At 41.4% G+C, this 17,669-nt stretch overlaps 1 protein-coding gene across 1 annotated transcript in view; it reads left to right on the top strand.

Moving 5' to 3' along the window:
* The window catches only part of aldh1l1 (aldehyde dehydrogenase 1 family, member L1), a 39,816-nt gene that overhangs the window by 11,006 nt on the left and 11,141 nt on the right, over positions 1-17,669 (top strand). Inside the window, exons 4-5 of the mRNA XM_079840984.1 lie at positions 2,504-2,669; positions 2,794-2,895. Of these exons, the coding sequence (XP_079697110.1) occupies positions 2,504-2,669; positions 2,794-2,895 (268 nt within the window). The remainder of the gene's footprint in view (positions 1-2,503; positions 2,670-2,793; positions 2,896-17,669) is intronic.

The raw sequence follows: 17,669 nt of genomic DNA, 5'->3' as shown, positions 1-17,669 counted from the left end.
ACGCAGAGTCTGGGACGCAGCCCAAACTTGCTGAAGGCCTGCTGCCGCGGCCTGAAGCGCGAGGAAGCCATGGTCCTGTGATTGAAGAAGACAGTGTTTTCTGTGGACGCAAAGATGGAGCTTTGCGACTCGTGCTCGCTTTAGCATTCTTGGAGGGAGAAGTGGATTTGGGAAAAGGGGAGGAGGATTGAAGAGACACATACAGAGCTTATAACTGCTTTAGTCATTTTTCTAGAGAAATGAACCTCTGCGCTGATGAGCGCTTGTCTTAGGCTTACGATTGTCCATTTCTCTATTGCTGGAATTGTCGGATTGGCTGAGGCTTAAGAAGATGCTTGAGATGCTGGTTGGTGTCTTGTTGGAGGAGGTGAGGGTAATCCTCTGCGACGTGGAGTACGAGGAGTGGCCCGATTGGGCTGACGTCAACGTATTGGCTCCGGGGATTGAGAAATTATGTCCGGTGGAGCATGGGTGCTCATGATATCTGATGAATGAGGTGAAGATTCCTGGGAGATGAGGGACTCATCGTCGGAAGGGTAGAGATGGATTTCTGACAATTGCAACAAACTGGCAGACCAAATGCTGTCAATGAACATTAGTGAGTTGACTGGGTATTTATATAAGCCGCGTTTCCACCGCAGGAACTTTCCCCAGGAACTAGGAACTTTGTGGTGGTACTCGGTGTTTCGACTGCAGGAACCAGGGTCTAAATGAAGTTCCGGGTAAATATTTCCCCCTCCAAAACGGCCCTGCTCGCGAGGTAGTACTTTTTCAAAGTTCGGGAACTTTCGGGGGTGGGACTTGGCCGCTGAACATGCTGATTGGTTGACTCCACGCAGCATTTTATTTCAACCTACATTTTTAAAAGTCTTTTGCGAGGTTCGTTCTGCGTTCAGTAAATATCAGTCTTGCTCTTTCTGACCGATGTCTGACCGATGTCTCAGCAATCTCACGGTCAATGTCCGTAATAGCTGATTATAACATATGTTGGCTTATTTTAAATCTAGCTTTACGAGCTTTCACAATACACTTTAGTATCAGTGCTCGTCTCTTTTCTGCCGTTTTGTTAATGACCTCTTTAGTAAACCAATACATAACTAGCAAAAGCAGCGCTGCTTGCATCTCCTACATACTTGTTATTGTTGCAGACAGTGTCGCACAAAAATTATGCACAATGCACATTTCTTAAAATGAAGCCTAAAATGTGTTTTAATATCACTATTAGTAAGGATAGTATGTTCACTGTATAATATCAGTCTTTAAATGCAAGACATTTAAAGTTTACCTAAAGGATACTTGCAATAGTCTTAGCTATTCATAGTCTTGTTTTAGCACAATCAAATAAACCGATCAGGCATAACAAGGTGAAGTGAATAACACTGATTATCTCTTCATCACGTCACCAGTAGGTGGGATACATTTGGCAGAAAGTGAACATTTTGTCCTCAAGTTGATCTGTTAGAAGCAGGACAAATGGGCAAGCGTAAGGATTTGAGCGAGTTTGACAAGGGCCAAATTGTTATGGCTAGACGACTGGGTCAGAGCATCTCCAAAACTGCGGCTCTTGTGGGGTGTACCTGGTCTGCAGTGGTCATATCTATCAAAAGTGGTCCAATGAAGGAACAGTGGTGAACTGGCGACAGGGTCATGGGTGGCCAAGGCTCATTGATGCACGTGGGGAGCAAAGGCTGGCCCGTGTGGTCTGATCAAACAGACGAGCTACTGTAGCTCAGATGAAAGCGCTAACAGTGGGCACGTGAGCATCAGAACTGGATCATTACTTTGGGCAATGTTCTGCTGAGAAACTTTGGGTCCTGCCATCCATGTGGATGTTACTTTGACACGTACCACCTACCTAAGCATTGTTGCAGACCATGTACACCCTTTCATGGAAACGGTATTCCCTGGTGGCTGTGGCCTCTTTCAGCAGGATAATGCACCTTGCCACAAAGCAAAAATGGTTCAGGAATGGTTTGAGGAGCACAACAAGGAGTTTGATGTGTTGACTTGGCCTCCAAATTCCCCAGATCTTAATCCAATCAAGCATCTGTGGGATGTGCTGAACAATCCATAGAGGTCCCACCTCGCAAATTACAGAACTTAAAGGATCTGCAGCTAACATCTTGGTGCCAGATACCACAGCACACCATCAGGGGTCTAGTGGAGTCCATGCCTCGACGGGTCAGGGCTTTTTTGCCAACACAAAATTAGGAAGGTGGTCATACTTTTATCTGATCAGTGTATACTTGAGTACATCTTTAGTTGGACCTCAGCACTACTTCCAGATAACAAAATTAGTTGTTCCAGTTTAGCAGACTTTAAGTATATACATTTTATTAAGCACATGAATATGTAAATGTATTTGTAATATACTTAGCATAAAATATTAGTTAGCATGTATTTCAAATACATCTTGGTATATTTATTTTTTCACTAGGGAAATTATGTAAAATTATGTTTTTTAACAATTTCTGTTTTATTATTTTGCATCTATTTCTCTAAGGACTTTGATTCATGGTGATAAGAAGGGTGGGTTTACTGTGTTCTGGGCAGACGATGGACTGGACACAGGACCAATTCTTTTGCAAAGAGAATGTGATGTTGAGCCGAACGACAACGTAAACAGCATCTACAAACGCTTCCTGTTCCCAGAAGGAGTCAAAGGCATGGTGCGGATTATTGCAGAAACTTTTACAGCTACATTTTATTCTACATTCTAGTCTGATGTAGTTGTTTTATTGGAGGGCAATTTTGTATTCTTGTGTGTGTGTGTGTGTTTGTGTTTTACTGTAGGTGGAGGCAGTCAGGTTAATTGCAGCTGGTACAGCTCCAAGAATCAAGCAACCAGAGGCAGGAGCCACATATGAGTGTATTCAGAAGAAAGAAAATTCAAAGGTAGAGTTTCTCCTGCACTGCACAACGGCCAATATATAGATACACTTTATTGCCAAAAGTATTGGGGCACCCTTTCAAATCATTGAATGTAGGTGTTCCAATCATTTCCATGGCCAGAGGTGTATACAATCAAGCACCTAGGCATGTAGACTGCTTTTAAAAACATTTGTGAAAGATTGGGTCACTCTCAGGAGCTCAGTGAATTCAAGCGTGGTACCGTGGTTGCCACCTATGCAATAAATCCATTCGTGAAATGTCCTCACTACTAAATATTCCAGGGTCAACTGTTAGTGGTATTATAACAAAGTGGAAGCATAGTGCACAGAAGTCGCCAACTTTCTGCAGAGTCAATAGTAGGGCTGTGCAATATGGACAGAATAATCATACTGCGATTTTGATATGAATAATGAATATTGCAATTGCAATTTTATTTGCGATTTTGTTTTTGCTTTTTCAAACATGCCAGTGCACAAGAAGTGCATAACATAACATTTCACAATGAAATAACATTATTAACAACAGTATTAATAGCTTGATAAACACAACTGTAATGAACAGACAAACTGTCTGTTTAAACTGTCTTTAAAACAGACAACATAAAATAAATTAAGGTTAACTAACCTAAATTCCAGTCATAACAATCAATAAACTTCAAAACCGTTAAACTCATATACGGCTCCATCTTTCTGCTGGACCACATATCTGTGGTCGTGGCGTAGTAAATGTGTTTTTATGTTGTTGTTCACTAGTAACATTTGTTTCATTAAAAACAAATAAATACAGTGCATTGATTCTAAAATTGGTTGACAGATTATTTTTCAGATTATTTTTGACCGCATTAGATTAGATTAGATTAGATTAGATTCAACTTTATTGTCATTACACAAGTACAAGTACAAGGCAACGAAATGCAGTTTAGGTCTAACCAGAAGTGCAATAGCAGCAAGTGCAGGATATACAATGGTTGCGTAAGTGCAGGACATAAAAATGTTCTGAATATATATAAATATGTATAAGTAGAGAGATGGTTATTACTATAAGTAGAACTGAATTTACAGATGAATATATACAGTGAATAAATATACAGATGGCTATTACTATAAACAGAATTTACAGGTGAATATGTACTAGAATATAATATACAGATGGCTATTACTATAAACAGAATTTACAGGTGAATATGTACTATGAATATAATATACAGATGGCTATTACTATAAACAGAATTTACAGGTGACTATGTACTATGAATAAATATACAGACGGTTATTACTTGAACAGAATTTTACAGTTAGAGGTATACAATAATATGTTAGGCTAATATGAGGAATATAGCAGTGGATTAAGTTAGTACAATAAATTATGGACAGAGCTATCCAAAAGAAAGTGTAAAAGTGCAGTGGAAAGTGGTTGCATATTCCAGTTAGAAGTACGGTGCAAAATGCAAATGTAAACATTGTTACTGTAAATACAGTCGGCAGTGCAAATGAGCATAATCCAGTTACGGTATGGTGGTGCAGAATGCATAAGTAAACAGTTGTTACTGTAATAAACAGTCGGTAGTGCAAATAACAAAGTGAATGTAGGTGTGAGGTAGGAGAGTTCGCAGTTTATGAGGGAAGTGGATCAACGGGGGTTTGAGTTCAGTAAAGAGACAGCTCTGGGGAAAAAACTGTTCTTTAGTCTGCTGGTCCTGGTCCGGTGGATCCTGAAACGCCTGCCGGAGGGCAGGAGAGAAAACAGTCTGTGGGCTGGGTGAGAGGAGTCCTTGAGGATGCTGCGAGCTCGATGCAGACAGCGTTTCCTCTGGATGTGTTCGATGGCAGGTAGTGGAGTTCCTGTGATGCGCTGGGCAGTTTTCACCACCCGCTGCAGTGCCTTGCGCTCCGCAACAGAGCAGCTCCCATACCACACTGCCACACAGTTGGTCAGGATGCTCTCTATTGCGCAGCGGTAGAAGTTCACCAGGATAGCCGAGGAGAGCTGATTCTTCCTCAGTGTCCTCAGGAAGAAGAGGCGCTGGTGAGCCTTCTTGACCAGGCTGGAGGTGTTGGTCGTCCACGACATGTCCGCCGAGATGTGGGTCCCCAGGAACTTGAAACTGGAGACACGCTCAACAGCCATTCCATTGATGTGGATGGTGTCGTGTGTGCCTCTTGACTCCTTCCTGAAGTCCACGATGAGCTCCTTCGTTTTGGTGGTGTTGAGGAGCAGGTTATTATCAGCGCACCATGTGGCCAGGTGCTGGATCTCCTCCCTATAGGCAGTCTCATCGTTGTTGCTGATGAGACCAATCACCGTAGTGTCGTCCGCAAACTTGACGATGGAATTAGTTCCATACACAGGCTTGCAGTCGGAGGTGAAGAGGGAGTAGAGAAACGGACTTAGCACACAGCCCTGTGGTACACCAGTGTTGAGTGTGATGGATGTGGAGCAGGTGGATCCTGATCGAACATTCTGGGGTCTGTCAGTTAGGAAGTCCAAAATCCAGTTGCACATTGAAGTGTTGATGCCCAGGTCTCCAAGTTTGGCAATTAACTTGGATGGGATGACAGTGTTGAATGCTGAGCTGAAGTCAACAAACAGCATGCGTGCATACGTGTTCTTATGGTCCAGATGGGTGAGCACAGAGTGCAGTGCCATGGAAACGGCATCCTCTGTGCTCCTATTGCTGCGGTAGGCAAACTGGTGTGAGTCCAATGTGGATGGTATAGAGTCTTTTAGGTGTTCCAGGACCAGCCGCTCAAAGCACTTCATAATGATGGGTGTGAGTGCTACAGGGCGGTAGTCATTAGGGCACCTCGGGCTGGAGTGTTTCAGTTCTGAATATAATTTAAATATGTTGCTTTGGAATTATATTCATTGTGAAATGTGAGAAATCTTAAATGAATTATTCATCATCCAAGTGGGTGGTAAAAAAAACTGAATATGAAATAAATATTTCCAGATAATTTTCAAAAATTTGCTTTGGCATTAGTGGCAATATAACAGCTAATAATTATTCAAGAGTGTAGTTTTGGTACAGTCTATGGTTTGAAAATTATCTTATTAGTATTAGCTGGAAAAAAATTACAACAGCAAATAAAAAATTAGGTCTGAGTTTCACAAACAAAAACCGAAGACTTTGAAAATGTAAATCAATAGAGCCGTTTCCCCGGTAAACAAAGCAGTGCTGAGCTTATAAAACACTGTACACGGAGGGAAGAAGGAAAGAAAATAACATCAACTCTTTTCTCAAGGTAGTCATTTCCCTTCAGAGATACATTAATAGAATTAATTCCTACTTTAATCATAGACTAATTTCCCTCAGCCATCGCTTGTAAAGGTTGTAAAACCTCTCACTTCTTTCCGTAAAGAATCCTGCACTGCATGCTGTATCTGTGTGAGACCGTTGCTTAAATCAAACTAACTTTACTTAACATTTTTTTCTTTTTTAACTTTAGCATGATAGGAATGGCTCGCGCGAGTCTCATCACCCTTTTGGAGCACGCTCGTGAACGCCCACTGATGCTACGTTGATTCTCGCGCCACTAAACCGGGCTTCAGCCATGTTGCGCTGATGATCGGTCTTTTCAGTTCGTACAGGAACTTAGCGCTTATAAAAGCTCCGAACGCATGGTGCATATTATTCATTAATAGCCTAATTCACTCACCACAATATATTTATCATGCTGTGTCTGCTGTTCAGTGAGAGAACTGCGGTGCGCTGCCTGAGTGAGTTCTGATTGGGTAACATCTTAAACATGCGCACAAGAAGAACGTTGTAGTATTCTGAATTAAAATAAATAAATAAAATCGCAGCCTTGTGCAGTTTAGAAATCGCATGTGCTCAAATCGTGATTGTTTTGCGATTGCGATTAATTGCACAGCCCTCAATAGCTACTAGGGGTGGACGAAATAGCCTCAAAATTATATCACGATATTTCAAGAATATTTGCGATAACAATATTTATGACGATATAGAAAAAAATATATGGTTGTAGTATACCCTTTGTGTGGTGTAGGAAGGAAGAAGACGGGGTCGGCTTAACTGGGATTGCACTTTATTGATCTCACGATCCTCAAAACGGTTGTAAGCGCTCGGCGCATTCAAACTCAAACTCATTAACTTTCTCAATAACTTTTCACTTCAACACTCCAGACTCTCTCTCAGTATACAGCCTCAGCCGACGTGTGTCAGTCCCAGTCCTGAACTCTCTCTCCCATCACACACACACACACACACACACACACACACACACACAACACCTCCCTATTAAACATTACCCTTCACACTTTAACCCTCCTACCACTTTGCTTCATATCCGATTACCCACCCCAGTATCTCTCAAAAATTTCATAAGAATACTGGCCTGCACCCTATGACCCTTGCTTAATAACTCTTTTAATGTTAAGTTCTTCACCCCTATTTCACTCAACTTAGTCCTCATCACCTCTCTCTGATCATTATACCTACTGCATCTCAGAACTACATGCTCTACTGACTCCTCCTCCCGGCATCCCTGACACATTCCATCCTGATGCTTCCCTATCAACTTAAGTGTTTTATTTAACAAACAATGCCCCAATCTTAACCTAGATATCACCTCCTCTTCCCTCCTATTTCCACTTCCTACCCATGTATTTTTAACATCCCTTTGAATTCTATACAAATGTCTTCCCTTCCCCTCCCCATCCCATCTTTCTTGCCACTTTTGAATTATTTTCCCCCATATCACACTTTTGACCTCCGACTTACTAAAGCTTACTTGCATTTCTATATTCCCTTTTGTTAATGCCCTTTTTGCTAGTGTATCTGCCTTTTCATTCCCCTTTATCCCTACATGTCCTGGAACCCATATAAACTTTACCTGTCTTCCTTGATTTACTATTCTCGTTAATTATTGCAATACCTCATATAGTATATCTTGACGACTTTTGGAATAAAATGACCTTAAACTTACTAAAACTGAAGATGAATCTGAACATACCAATACTTTGTCCTGCCCCACCTTTTCCACCCATCTTAATGCAATTAACATTGCCAGCATCTCCACTGTATATACTGCTAATTTGTTAGATGTTCTTCTATTTATTCCTACTCCTTTATCTGGTATTACTACCCCCAATCCTGTTAATTCTGTCTCTGGATTCTTAGCACCATCTGTATATATTTGAATATAATCATTGTACTTATCCTCTACTCTACTATTAAATACTCTTTCCAGATTTATATCCTCCTTTGCCTTCCTTTTTTCCTCCAACACAAACCAGTCCACCACAGGCCAAACTAACTTCCATGGAGCTATCTCTGGGAAAACTACCGTGGGGCTTATCTTCATTCCAAAAACATCTAATTCTTTAGCTACATCATTTCCAATCCTACCAAAATTCCCTTTTTGATTTCCCCCCCACTCCCAGCTCTCCTGCAATACACTTTTAGTGAGATGTGATTCATTATGCCCCTGTAAACTAGCCCAATAATTTGCCATCAACTGCTTCCTTCTTAACTCTAACGGTAATTCTCCCATTTCGACCTGAATGGCTGACACTGGCGTTGTTTTAAAAGCTCCGCAACATATTCTGAGACCCTGAGCCTGTAACGTCCTTCCCTAATCAGAAACCGTGGGTGGACAGTTCAATTCGCACTGCAGTAAACTCGCGCACCACCGCTTACAATGCCGGTCTCCTAACGGGGGATATGAGGGAGTACAAAGCTTCATGTTACGCCCTCCGGCGCGCCGTTAAAGCCGCTAAACTCCGCTATAAAGACCGAGTGGAATCTCATTTCCAACTCAACGACTCCCGGCGGATGTGGCAGGGACTGAGAACCATCTGTGCTTTTGGAACTAAATCCTCTGCAGAGGTGAGAGCTGATCCGTTACTGGTGAACGAGTTAAACTCTTTCTACGCTCGCTTTGATGGTAATCGCGGCAGCGCGACTCCGGCGAGTGACGCGTCAGAGAGAGTCCCTCAGAGCAGCAACGGTCACGTGATCTCTGTCTCGGAGGACGAGGTTCGGAGGGCACTCAAACGTGTGGATGTCAGGAAAGCTGCTGGGCCGGATGGTATTTCAGGTCGTGTTCTGCGGTCCTGTGCTGATCAGCTCGCAGGGCTCTTTACATCCATATTTAACGAGTCCCTTGCTACATCTGTTGTCCCCACCTCCTTCAAACGATCCTCCATCATCCCTGTACCTAAGATCAGTAAACCCTCTTGCCTAAATGACTATCGTCCAGTGGCTCTCACATCTTTAGTCATGAAGGTCTTTGAGAGACTCATTAAAAACAACATTTGCTCCTCCATTCCTGACACTTTGGACCCTCTTCAGTTTGCCTATCGTCCCAATAGATCGACTGAAGATGCCATTTCTCACGTCCTTCACTCCTGCCTCACTCACATCGACAGCAAAAGTGGGAACTATGTCAGGTTGCTATTTATTGACTATAGCTCAGCCTTTAACACCATAGTTCCCATTAAGCTAACACACAAACTCCTGGATCTAGGCCTGAATTCTTCTCTCTGCCTCTGGATTGAAGATTTCCTCACTGGCAGACCCCAGGCGGTGAGAGTAGGCCAGTTCACCTCCACCTCCATCACCCTGAGTGTTGGAGCTCCACAGGGCTGTGTGCTGAGTCCCCTGCTCTACTCTCTCTACACCCATGACTGTTTGTCCACACACAGCTCCACCTCGATCATCAAGTTTGCTGATGATACTGTTGTCCTGGGTCTCATCTCCAACAACAATGAGACGGCATACTTGGACGAAGTGGAGCAACTGACATCATGGTGCCAGGACAACTGTCTCTCTCTGAATGTTAACAAGACCAAAGAACTGATTGTGGACTTCAGGAAGAGACAGCATCGGTCATACTCCCCTCTCATGATCAGCGGGACACCGGTAGAGAGAGTGAGCAGCTTCAAATACCTGGGTGTGAACATCTCCGAGGATCTGACCTGGACTACACACATCCAGACACAGGTGAAAAAAGCCAGGCAAAGACTGTACCACCTGCGCCAGCTGAGGAAATTCAGGGTTTCACCAGCCATCCTGAAAACTTTCTATCGAGGGGCGATAGAAAGTGTCCTGACTCAGTGCATCACAGCGTGGTACGGGAACAGCACCAGTCATGATGGCAAAGCCCTGCAAAGAGTGGTGCGCTTATCCGAGCGCATCTCAGGCTCAGCTCTCCCGTCTCTGCAGGACATCTACACCAAACGCTGCAGAGGTAGAGCTACTAAAATCATCAGAGACATTAATCACCCTGCAAACTCTCACTTCACCCTGCTGCCATCTGGTAAGCGCTTCCGTAGCCTGATGGCAAAGACTGAAAGACTCAGGAGGAGTTTCTTCCCCCAGGCCATCAGACTCCTGAACTCAGTCACGTGACTTCACTTCACCCCCGCACACACATAAACATCCAGTTTAAACATTAACATCCACATACTGCCATTGCACTGCACTTTACTTTCCTATTGTTACTGCGTAACACCTGTAATAAACCTTGCACATTATACTTCTTTATATATACATATATATATATTTTATGTTAACCACTTATTTTTAAGTCTACAGTTTATCTCACTTATCATATCCACATATTTTTTATATTTTTATTTATCTTATTTCCTATTTTTATCTTTTACTTGATTTATTTATAATTCTACTTATGTTAATACTTTTTATTCTAATTTTATTCTATTTCTATTTTAATTTCTTGTAACTGTTATTTGCACTGTCCATGGAGCGGACCTGTTTACATTTCACTGCCAGTTGTATATTGTGTATATAACTGTGTATGTGACAAATAAAACTCTTGAATCTTGAATCTTGAATCTCTGTATTACATCTAGCTTTCCCAAATGAGATTTTGCTGCTGCTCCAAATAGTATACTCCCATAGTCTAAAACTGATCGAATTAATGCCACATACAACCTCTTCAATGATGCTCTACTAGCACCCCATTCTCTTCCCCTCAAGCATCTCATCACATTTATTACTTTTTTCCCTTTATCCTCCATTTTCCTTATATGGTCAGCAAATGTCAATCTAGAATCCAACGTAACTCCCAAAAATTAAAAATTCCCAACCCTCTCTAATTCTCTACCATACATTTTTAATTTTCTTTCCTTCCTGTATTTTCTTCCTAGTGAAAAAGACAGACTGAGTCTTTTCAATAGAAAATTTAAATCCCCAATCGTAGCCCCAATCTACCACTTCATCAATAGCATCCTGAATTTTCCTAAATACAAATTCTACATTCCTACCTCTCTTCCACAATGCCCCATCATCTGCGAACAAAGACCTTCCTATGTCTACTGGTATTCTCCTAAACACATCATTAATCATAATAATGAATAGTAAAGGGCTTATCACACTCCCTTGCGGTGTACCGTTTCCGGTTATGTATTGTTTTGACATTTCTGTCCCTATCGTCACTTGTATTCTCCTTCCAGAAAGAAAATCCCTGACCCAGTTAAACAATTTCCCTCCTATCCCAATCTTATTTAACTTGATCAATAATCCCTCCTTCCACATCATATCATATGCTTTTTCTATGTCAAAAAACACTGCTATTACTGTTTCTTTATTTGCTTGTGCCTTTCTTATTTCAGTCTCTAATCTTATCACTGAATCTATTGTGCCTCTTCCCTTCCTAAATCCACTCTGACAGCTATCCAATACTCCTCTTTTTTCAATTACATATGTTAATCTTTCTGCTATCATCCTTTCCATTATTTTACATATATTTGAAGTAAGAGCTATCGGTCTGTAACTACTAGGTTTAGTTGGATCTTTACCAGGTTTCCTTATCTGGATCACTACCGCTTCTTTCCAGCTATTTGGTAATTTTCCCTCCTTCCATATTTTATTGTATACCTCCAACAGCTTCAAAAGTGATACTTCCCCCAGTTGTTTTAACATAATGTAACAAACTTGATCCTTTCCCGGAGATGTAGGTTTAGCTCTTTTAATTGCTCTGACCAATTCTGCCAAAGTTAAAGGCTCATCTAATTCACTTCCAAACTCTTCTTTCCTACTTAACGCATGCATATGCTGATTCAATGTTATCAGTCTTCTCCTTCTCCCTTCTTCTGTCAGATTTTCTGACCTATGGACCTTTATGAATGATTTAGCCATTATTTCCACTTTCTCCTTATTTGAAACTGCTACTTCCTCTTCTGTTGACATAACTGGATACTCCCACTGCCTCCTGTCTCCCCCCATCCTTTTAATCATTCCCCACACTTCTCCCACCGGTGTTGTTCTTCCTATTCCATCACAAAAATTTCTCCAACTATTCCTCTTTGCCTGCCGAATTGTTCTTCTAACCACTGCCTGGGCCTTCTTATACAGTATTAGATATTGCATACTATATGTTCTTTTAAGCATTCTGAAAGCTTTATTTCTGTCCCTTACTGCTTGTTTACACTCTTCATTCCACCACGGCACCAGACTTCGATTTACCCTATTACCCCCCTTAGGGATAGCTTCCTCTGCTGCCATAATAATTGCAGAAGTTACCTGTTTATTAACCTCATCTATCCTTCCAGCCACATCCACCCTTTTCATTGGACCCTCACTCACTTCCATAAACCTTTCCCAATTGGCTTTGCCAAAATTCCACTTAGGAATTCTAACATTTGGACCTACTCCCAATTTCTGTGCATAATACTGGGTAATGATCACTCCCCACTGTAGTTGCTGTCCAAACTTCCCAATTACTAATTCCTGCCAGAGAACTCGACACTAAAGTAATATCTATTGCTGACTCTTTCCGTGTTAAAACATTTATTCTGGTTCCTCGACCATCATTCACACAAACCAATCCTCTTTCATCCATCAAATCTTCGACTGCTTTACCATTAGTGTTTGTATATAAACTTCCCCAAATTGTACTATGAGCATTGAAGTCTGAACACCATATTACCCTATTCCTATCCTGCCCTGATATCTTTAGTAGCTTATCTATTTCCAACCTCTTACACGGATTATAATAATAATTAACAATATTAATTGCCCTACCCTTTATCCCACAGCTCCACCACTAAACACTCCTGATCTTTACTTTTCTCCAGTACTCTGAAAGATATACCCGTCTTTATGAATATTGCACATCCTCCTCCTCCTCCCTCCCCAGTATTTCTATCTCTCCTTATTGCTGTATATCCATATATTATGAAATCTAAATTTGGCTTCAACCACGTTTCTTGGATACACACTACATCTGGCTTCTCATCCAATTCATTCAAAAAATGTTTAAACTCCTGTCCATTGGCTACTAAACTCCTTGCATTCCATTGTATAATAAAAACCATTAATATTAACCAACCCATGATGACTCTTGACTTGACTGATTAGTAAGGGTCTCCCTTACCTCTTCCCAAGACAGTCTTACTAGTCCTAAGTGATTAACTGCTGCCTTAACCACCAATTGTATTTTCTCATTTTTAGATTTTACTTCTGCTGTACTATTTATCACTCCAGCTATAAATGTTACAAGTTCCCTTTTACCCACATATATTCCTTCTGGTATACTTTGTTGTTGCTCTTGAGTGACCATATCCTCTACTTCATGGATTTTACTATTCCTCTCCTTTGTTACTTTTACAGCCTCTGCATATGTAATTTTTCTCTCCACTCTAATCCTTTGGATATTTGTCTCCCGTCTCATTACCTCACAACCACCATACGCCACATTATGATCTCCTCCACAATTGCAGCATTTTGGAGATACCCCTGCCCCACACTTCCCATATTCATGATCCCCTCCACATCTTGCACATCTTCTCTGCCGGTTACAATTTTTTGCAGTGTGACCAAACCTCTGACAATTAAAGCACCTCATTGGTTTTGGAACATAAATCCTCACTGGATAACTCATGAATCCCAGGAAAATCCTCTTTGGCACTGCTTCATCCTCAAATTCAATTGATACCGTTTCGCTGTCCTTTGCACTTCCATCCCTTGTTGTTTTCATTCTTTGAACACTCACAACTTTAGCTCCCTTAATATTTTTCTTTAACTCGTCCGTTGTTACACTCAACGGCACCCCTGTGATCACTCCAATCCTCCCATCTTTTCTCCTTATTCCCACCCTTCCACTATTTTCTACTTTACATTTTGCTATTTACTTTAATTTCAGAGATTTCTCCATTTGTCCAGCATCTGCACACCTTACCAATAAATTACCATCATTAAGGATTTTCGCAAATTCAATCTCCCCTATCTTACTTGCCAGAGATGAAGTTAGCCCAAATGGGCTAACTTTCTTCATGATCTCCTGTCCCTTTTTCATTAAATCGAATCACAACCTCAAATTTCTCCTTAACTTCATTCTGAAACATCTCCTGTCTATCTTCATCACTTTCCGACTCCCCTTCATTATCACTTCTTACTCTTTTGTTCCTTTTATCTTTATTATCAATCATCCATCCCCTCTTTCCCACTTCAGTTCCTTCATTTCTCCCTTCGTTATAATCCATTTTCTCCCACCTCCCTACCTCTGATCCATTCACGGAGCAGTCGTGCTCCACCGCCTTTCAATATGATCCAAAGTTGTCAATCCGGATTACAAATCAAAACAAGTTTCCCACTCCACTCGTATGTTGCAACACCGTCGTACACCGTCGTACACCGTCGTACACCGTCGTACACCGTCGTACACCGTCGTACACCGTCGTACACCGTCGTACACCGTCGTACACCGTCGTACACCGTCGTACACCTTCTCCAACCACACTCCACACTCGACTCAATCAGCTGATCAAGGAGCTGTCCCTCTCCCATCTCTCTCTCTGCTGCAGCTTATAAGCAGTCTCTCCAGCCAATTACTGCAATCAGAGACAGGTGTTAATCATTTGCACTTGACCTACTTACCAACCGCTCGGCCCTGCTCTCTCTCTCCCGCTACAGACCTTGCAAAACCACGCCCCCTCCGCCACAATGGTTAATAAGTTTTATTGGTTATTGCAGCTGGTAGGCAACAGCAGTTATTAGTGCAAACAAAACCATAACATAACATTTTAGTTTTACAATAACTAATGTAATTTATGCCATGGTCTGTCTGAATTTTTTATTCTGATTGGCTGGAAGGTGTGCAATAAAATCGTTTAATGCACAGGTAGTTCCAAGTCGGATGAATCCTCGTTCTATATTAATGCTGTTTTCATTTCAGGTGTGTTTACACAGAGCAATGTAATCGGTTTAAAAGTCTGAATGAAAATGCTGCATATAAACACTGCTTTCATAAGGAAACACACATTTTTCTGAAGTGTTAACATTTTTATTTTGTAACAAGTTATGAAGATAATGTTGGAATAATGACACAGACATAGCCTGGCTATGCCATCTCATCTGACAGCGTTTTTTTCCCAAGAATTAATTTTTATGAGGTGTTTCTTACAGCAACACCAGGGGCCTATACCATGAAGCCGGTTTAGCTAGCTAGCCAGATATGTTTAAGCTTAGTTTGTGCCAATCCTGGGTTTTAGGTACCATTAAAGTGGTTTGGCTTTTAGCAGTGTTCATCTCCATAGTAACTTACGCTCCACAGCTAACCTGCTCCAGGGCAGGTTATGTTCTGGATAAGAGATCTCAAACTGAAATTGGACCAATCAGCTGTGAGCAAAGTGACACACCTCTGATGCAGGAAAGACACTCCTTCTGTTTCTACTCCAAATTAAAGGTCACTAGCTAATGGCTATTAAAGACTTAAGCCTCTGGCTTTTAACAATGCTTATTTAAAATAATAATAATTTGGAATTATTTAAATACAATTTATGTAATTATTATACCCTTAATCAATTACACATGTATCATTTGAGTAAATCAATCATTAATAGGCATTTTGTTAATATTAAACTAAATAGCCTATATACAGTAAAGGTCATACAAATAAGCTTTAAATTCAATAACTAAATCTATAAAAAATTACATGTGAGCATAAATGTTCAATTCTCTCTATATATCAACTATACTAACTTCATAACTTTTACTTGCATTGACGTATAAGATTTTTCTTAAAGTTGTCCTCGACAGCTCTTTTCTTCTGTGTAAATTTGTTTAAATTCTTAATATTTTTCAATCATGTATATGAGTGAAGTTAATCACACTGCTTCTCCCGCGAGAAGTGAATCTCAGTTTCACTGACCCACAGCCTGTGATTGGCTGTTCACTGCTGATGTCACAGCTAAACTCCTAAACTCAGGATCAAAGCCTGAGTTGACAGAGAAAGTTGATGATCAGCATCATGGGACCAACAAAGCCTGAATAGATTGGTTTGGTTTTGTCAACTCGAAACTAATCCTGTAACCCTGAGTTTGTTAAACTACCATCATGGTACAGGCCCCTGATCGGTTAAGATAAAGTCTCGTGTAAACTGTCCACAGAATCGTTCAATCGGAATGATTTTAATCGGAATGACATAAAAGTGTGCATGTAAACGGGGCTATTGAAGCTCACACGCACACACACGCGCGCGCGCACGCGCGTCACTCGCATTCAGAGTGCGTTGCACATTCATGAGCACAGAAACTTGTTATTAACGCCGCCCAGTGGCGGCTGGTCAATAGAGGGCGCTGGGGCGCCACCCCCATCAAAATTCCAGAAATATACATGTATACAAAAATTATATAAAAGTGAAATAAAAATAAAATAGTTTACTCATACGATGTGCTGGCTGTTAGTAAGAGCCTCAGCATTTAATAAAAACTGGCTTTGATCAGTTAACTATTTTATATGTTCTTCAATATGTTTCATGCGGTTTCATGCGCGAGGGACGCCGGACAAATGGATGTCTATCTGAGTCCAAATATATACGGGCAGCATGTGACCTGAATCTGGTCTCTAATTGGTTCTTAAAGATCCTCCTCCGGACGCAGGTCGCTGCGTCCCTGGCGAATCAGAATTGGATGCGTGTTATTTTATCCCATCTGATTGGTTCTCGTCACCTGTCATTCAACTTTACGCTCTTGGCCACTAAAGCGAAAGTGCGCGGGCGACGTCACTCCGACTCCGCCAAAACCTTGCTAGGATGATCAGTTTCGTAGAGATGGCAGCAGTTAAACCAAATTCTTTCACAAGGCGTTCGTTGGAAGATCCCGAACCGGACCAACGCGATTTACAAATCCAGCAGCCAGCCAGTGACAGAGGACGCAGCTGCACTCTGAGCTTCACGCGCTTGTTATGGTTGGCTGGCTGTGTTGTTAGCAATGCCCTTTATTGCCTTCCCTGTCTTTTATTTCAAAGTGTTGGTACTGAAGTTTTGTGGACAACAACAGGGGTAAGAGACCTCAAATATCTGACTGAACAATGCAAACGTCATGAATCTACTGAGATGACTGCCTTTAATCAGAGAGTCATTGAGAAATTTGCTGGCCAGAAAGAAAGGAGAGCAAAATGTATGTTCAAGTAGTCAACATGCTAGTCTGTTGTGGCTGTTTTCTTTTGTTTTTCATTTCCTCATTCAATCATATGTGGGAAATGGATGTGTAAAAAGATAAAAGTGAAGAAACTGTTTTCTCTTTAATGCTTGAACCTAGTCAACATGCATCTCGATTATAACCCCCCCCCTCCCCCAAAAAAACCCCCGCGAAAAAAAAGGCCCCCCCAAATAATAATTATCACCAGCCGCCACTGACGCTGCCCCGCGACTTTTAGCAATAAAATAGCTAAGTTACTGGATCACTACATTATATTTCTCAGCAACGATGGGGTTACATCGCTATTTTTCAGTAATAAACCCACATCTTCATTAAGAGAGTCGCTGAACAGACGCAGTCACACAGGTACG

This window comes from Gobio gobio (assembly GCF_949357685.1).
Source record: "Gobio gobio genome assembly, chromosome: 17".
Taxonomy (NCBI): domain Eukaryota; kingdom Metazoa; phylum Chordata; class Actinopteri; order Cypriniformes; family Gobionidae; genus Gobio; species Gobio gobio.
The sequence above is the reverse complement of the archived record's forward strand: the minus strand, read 5'-3'. Positions and strand labels throughout refer to the sequence as shown.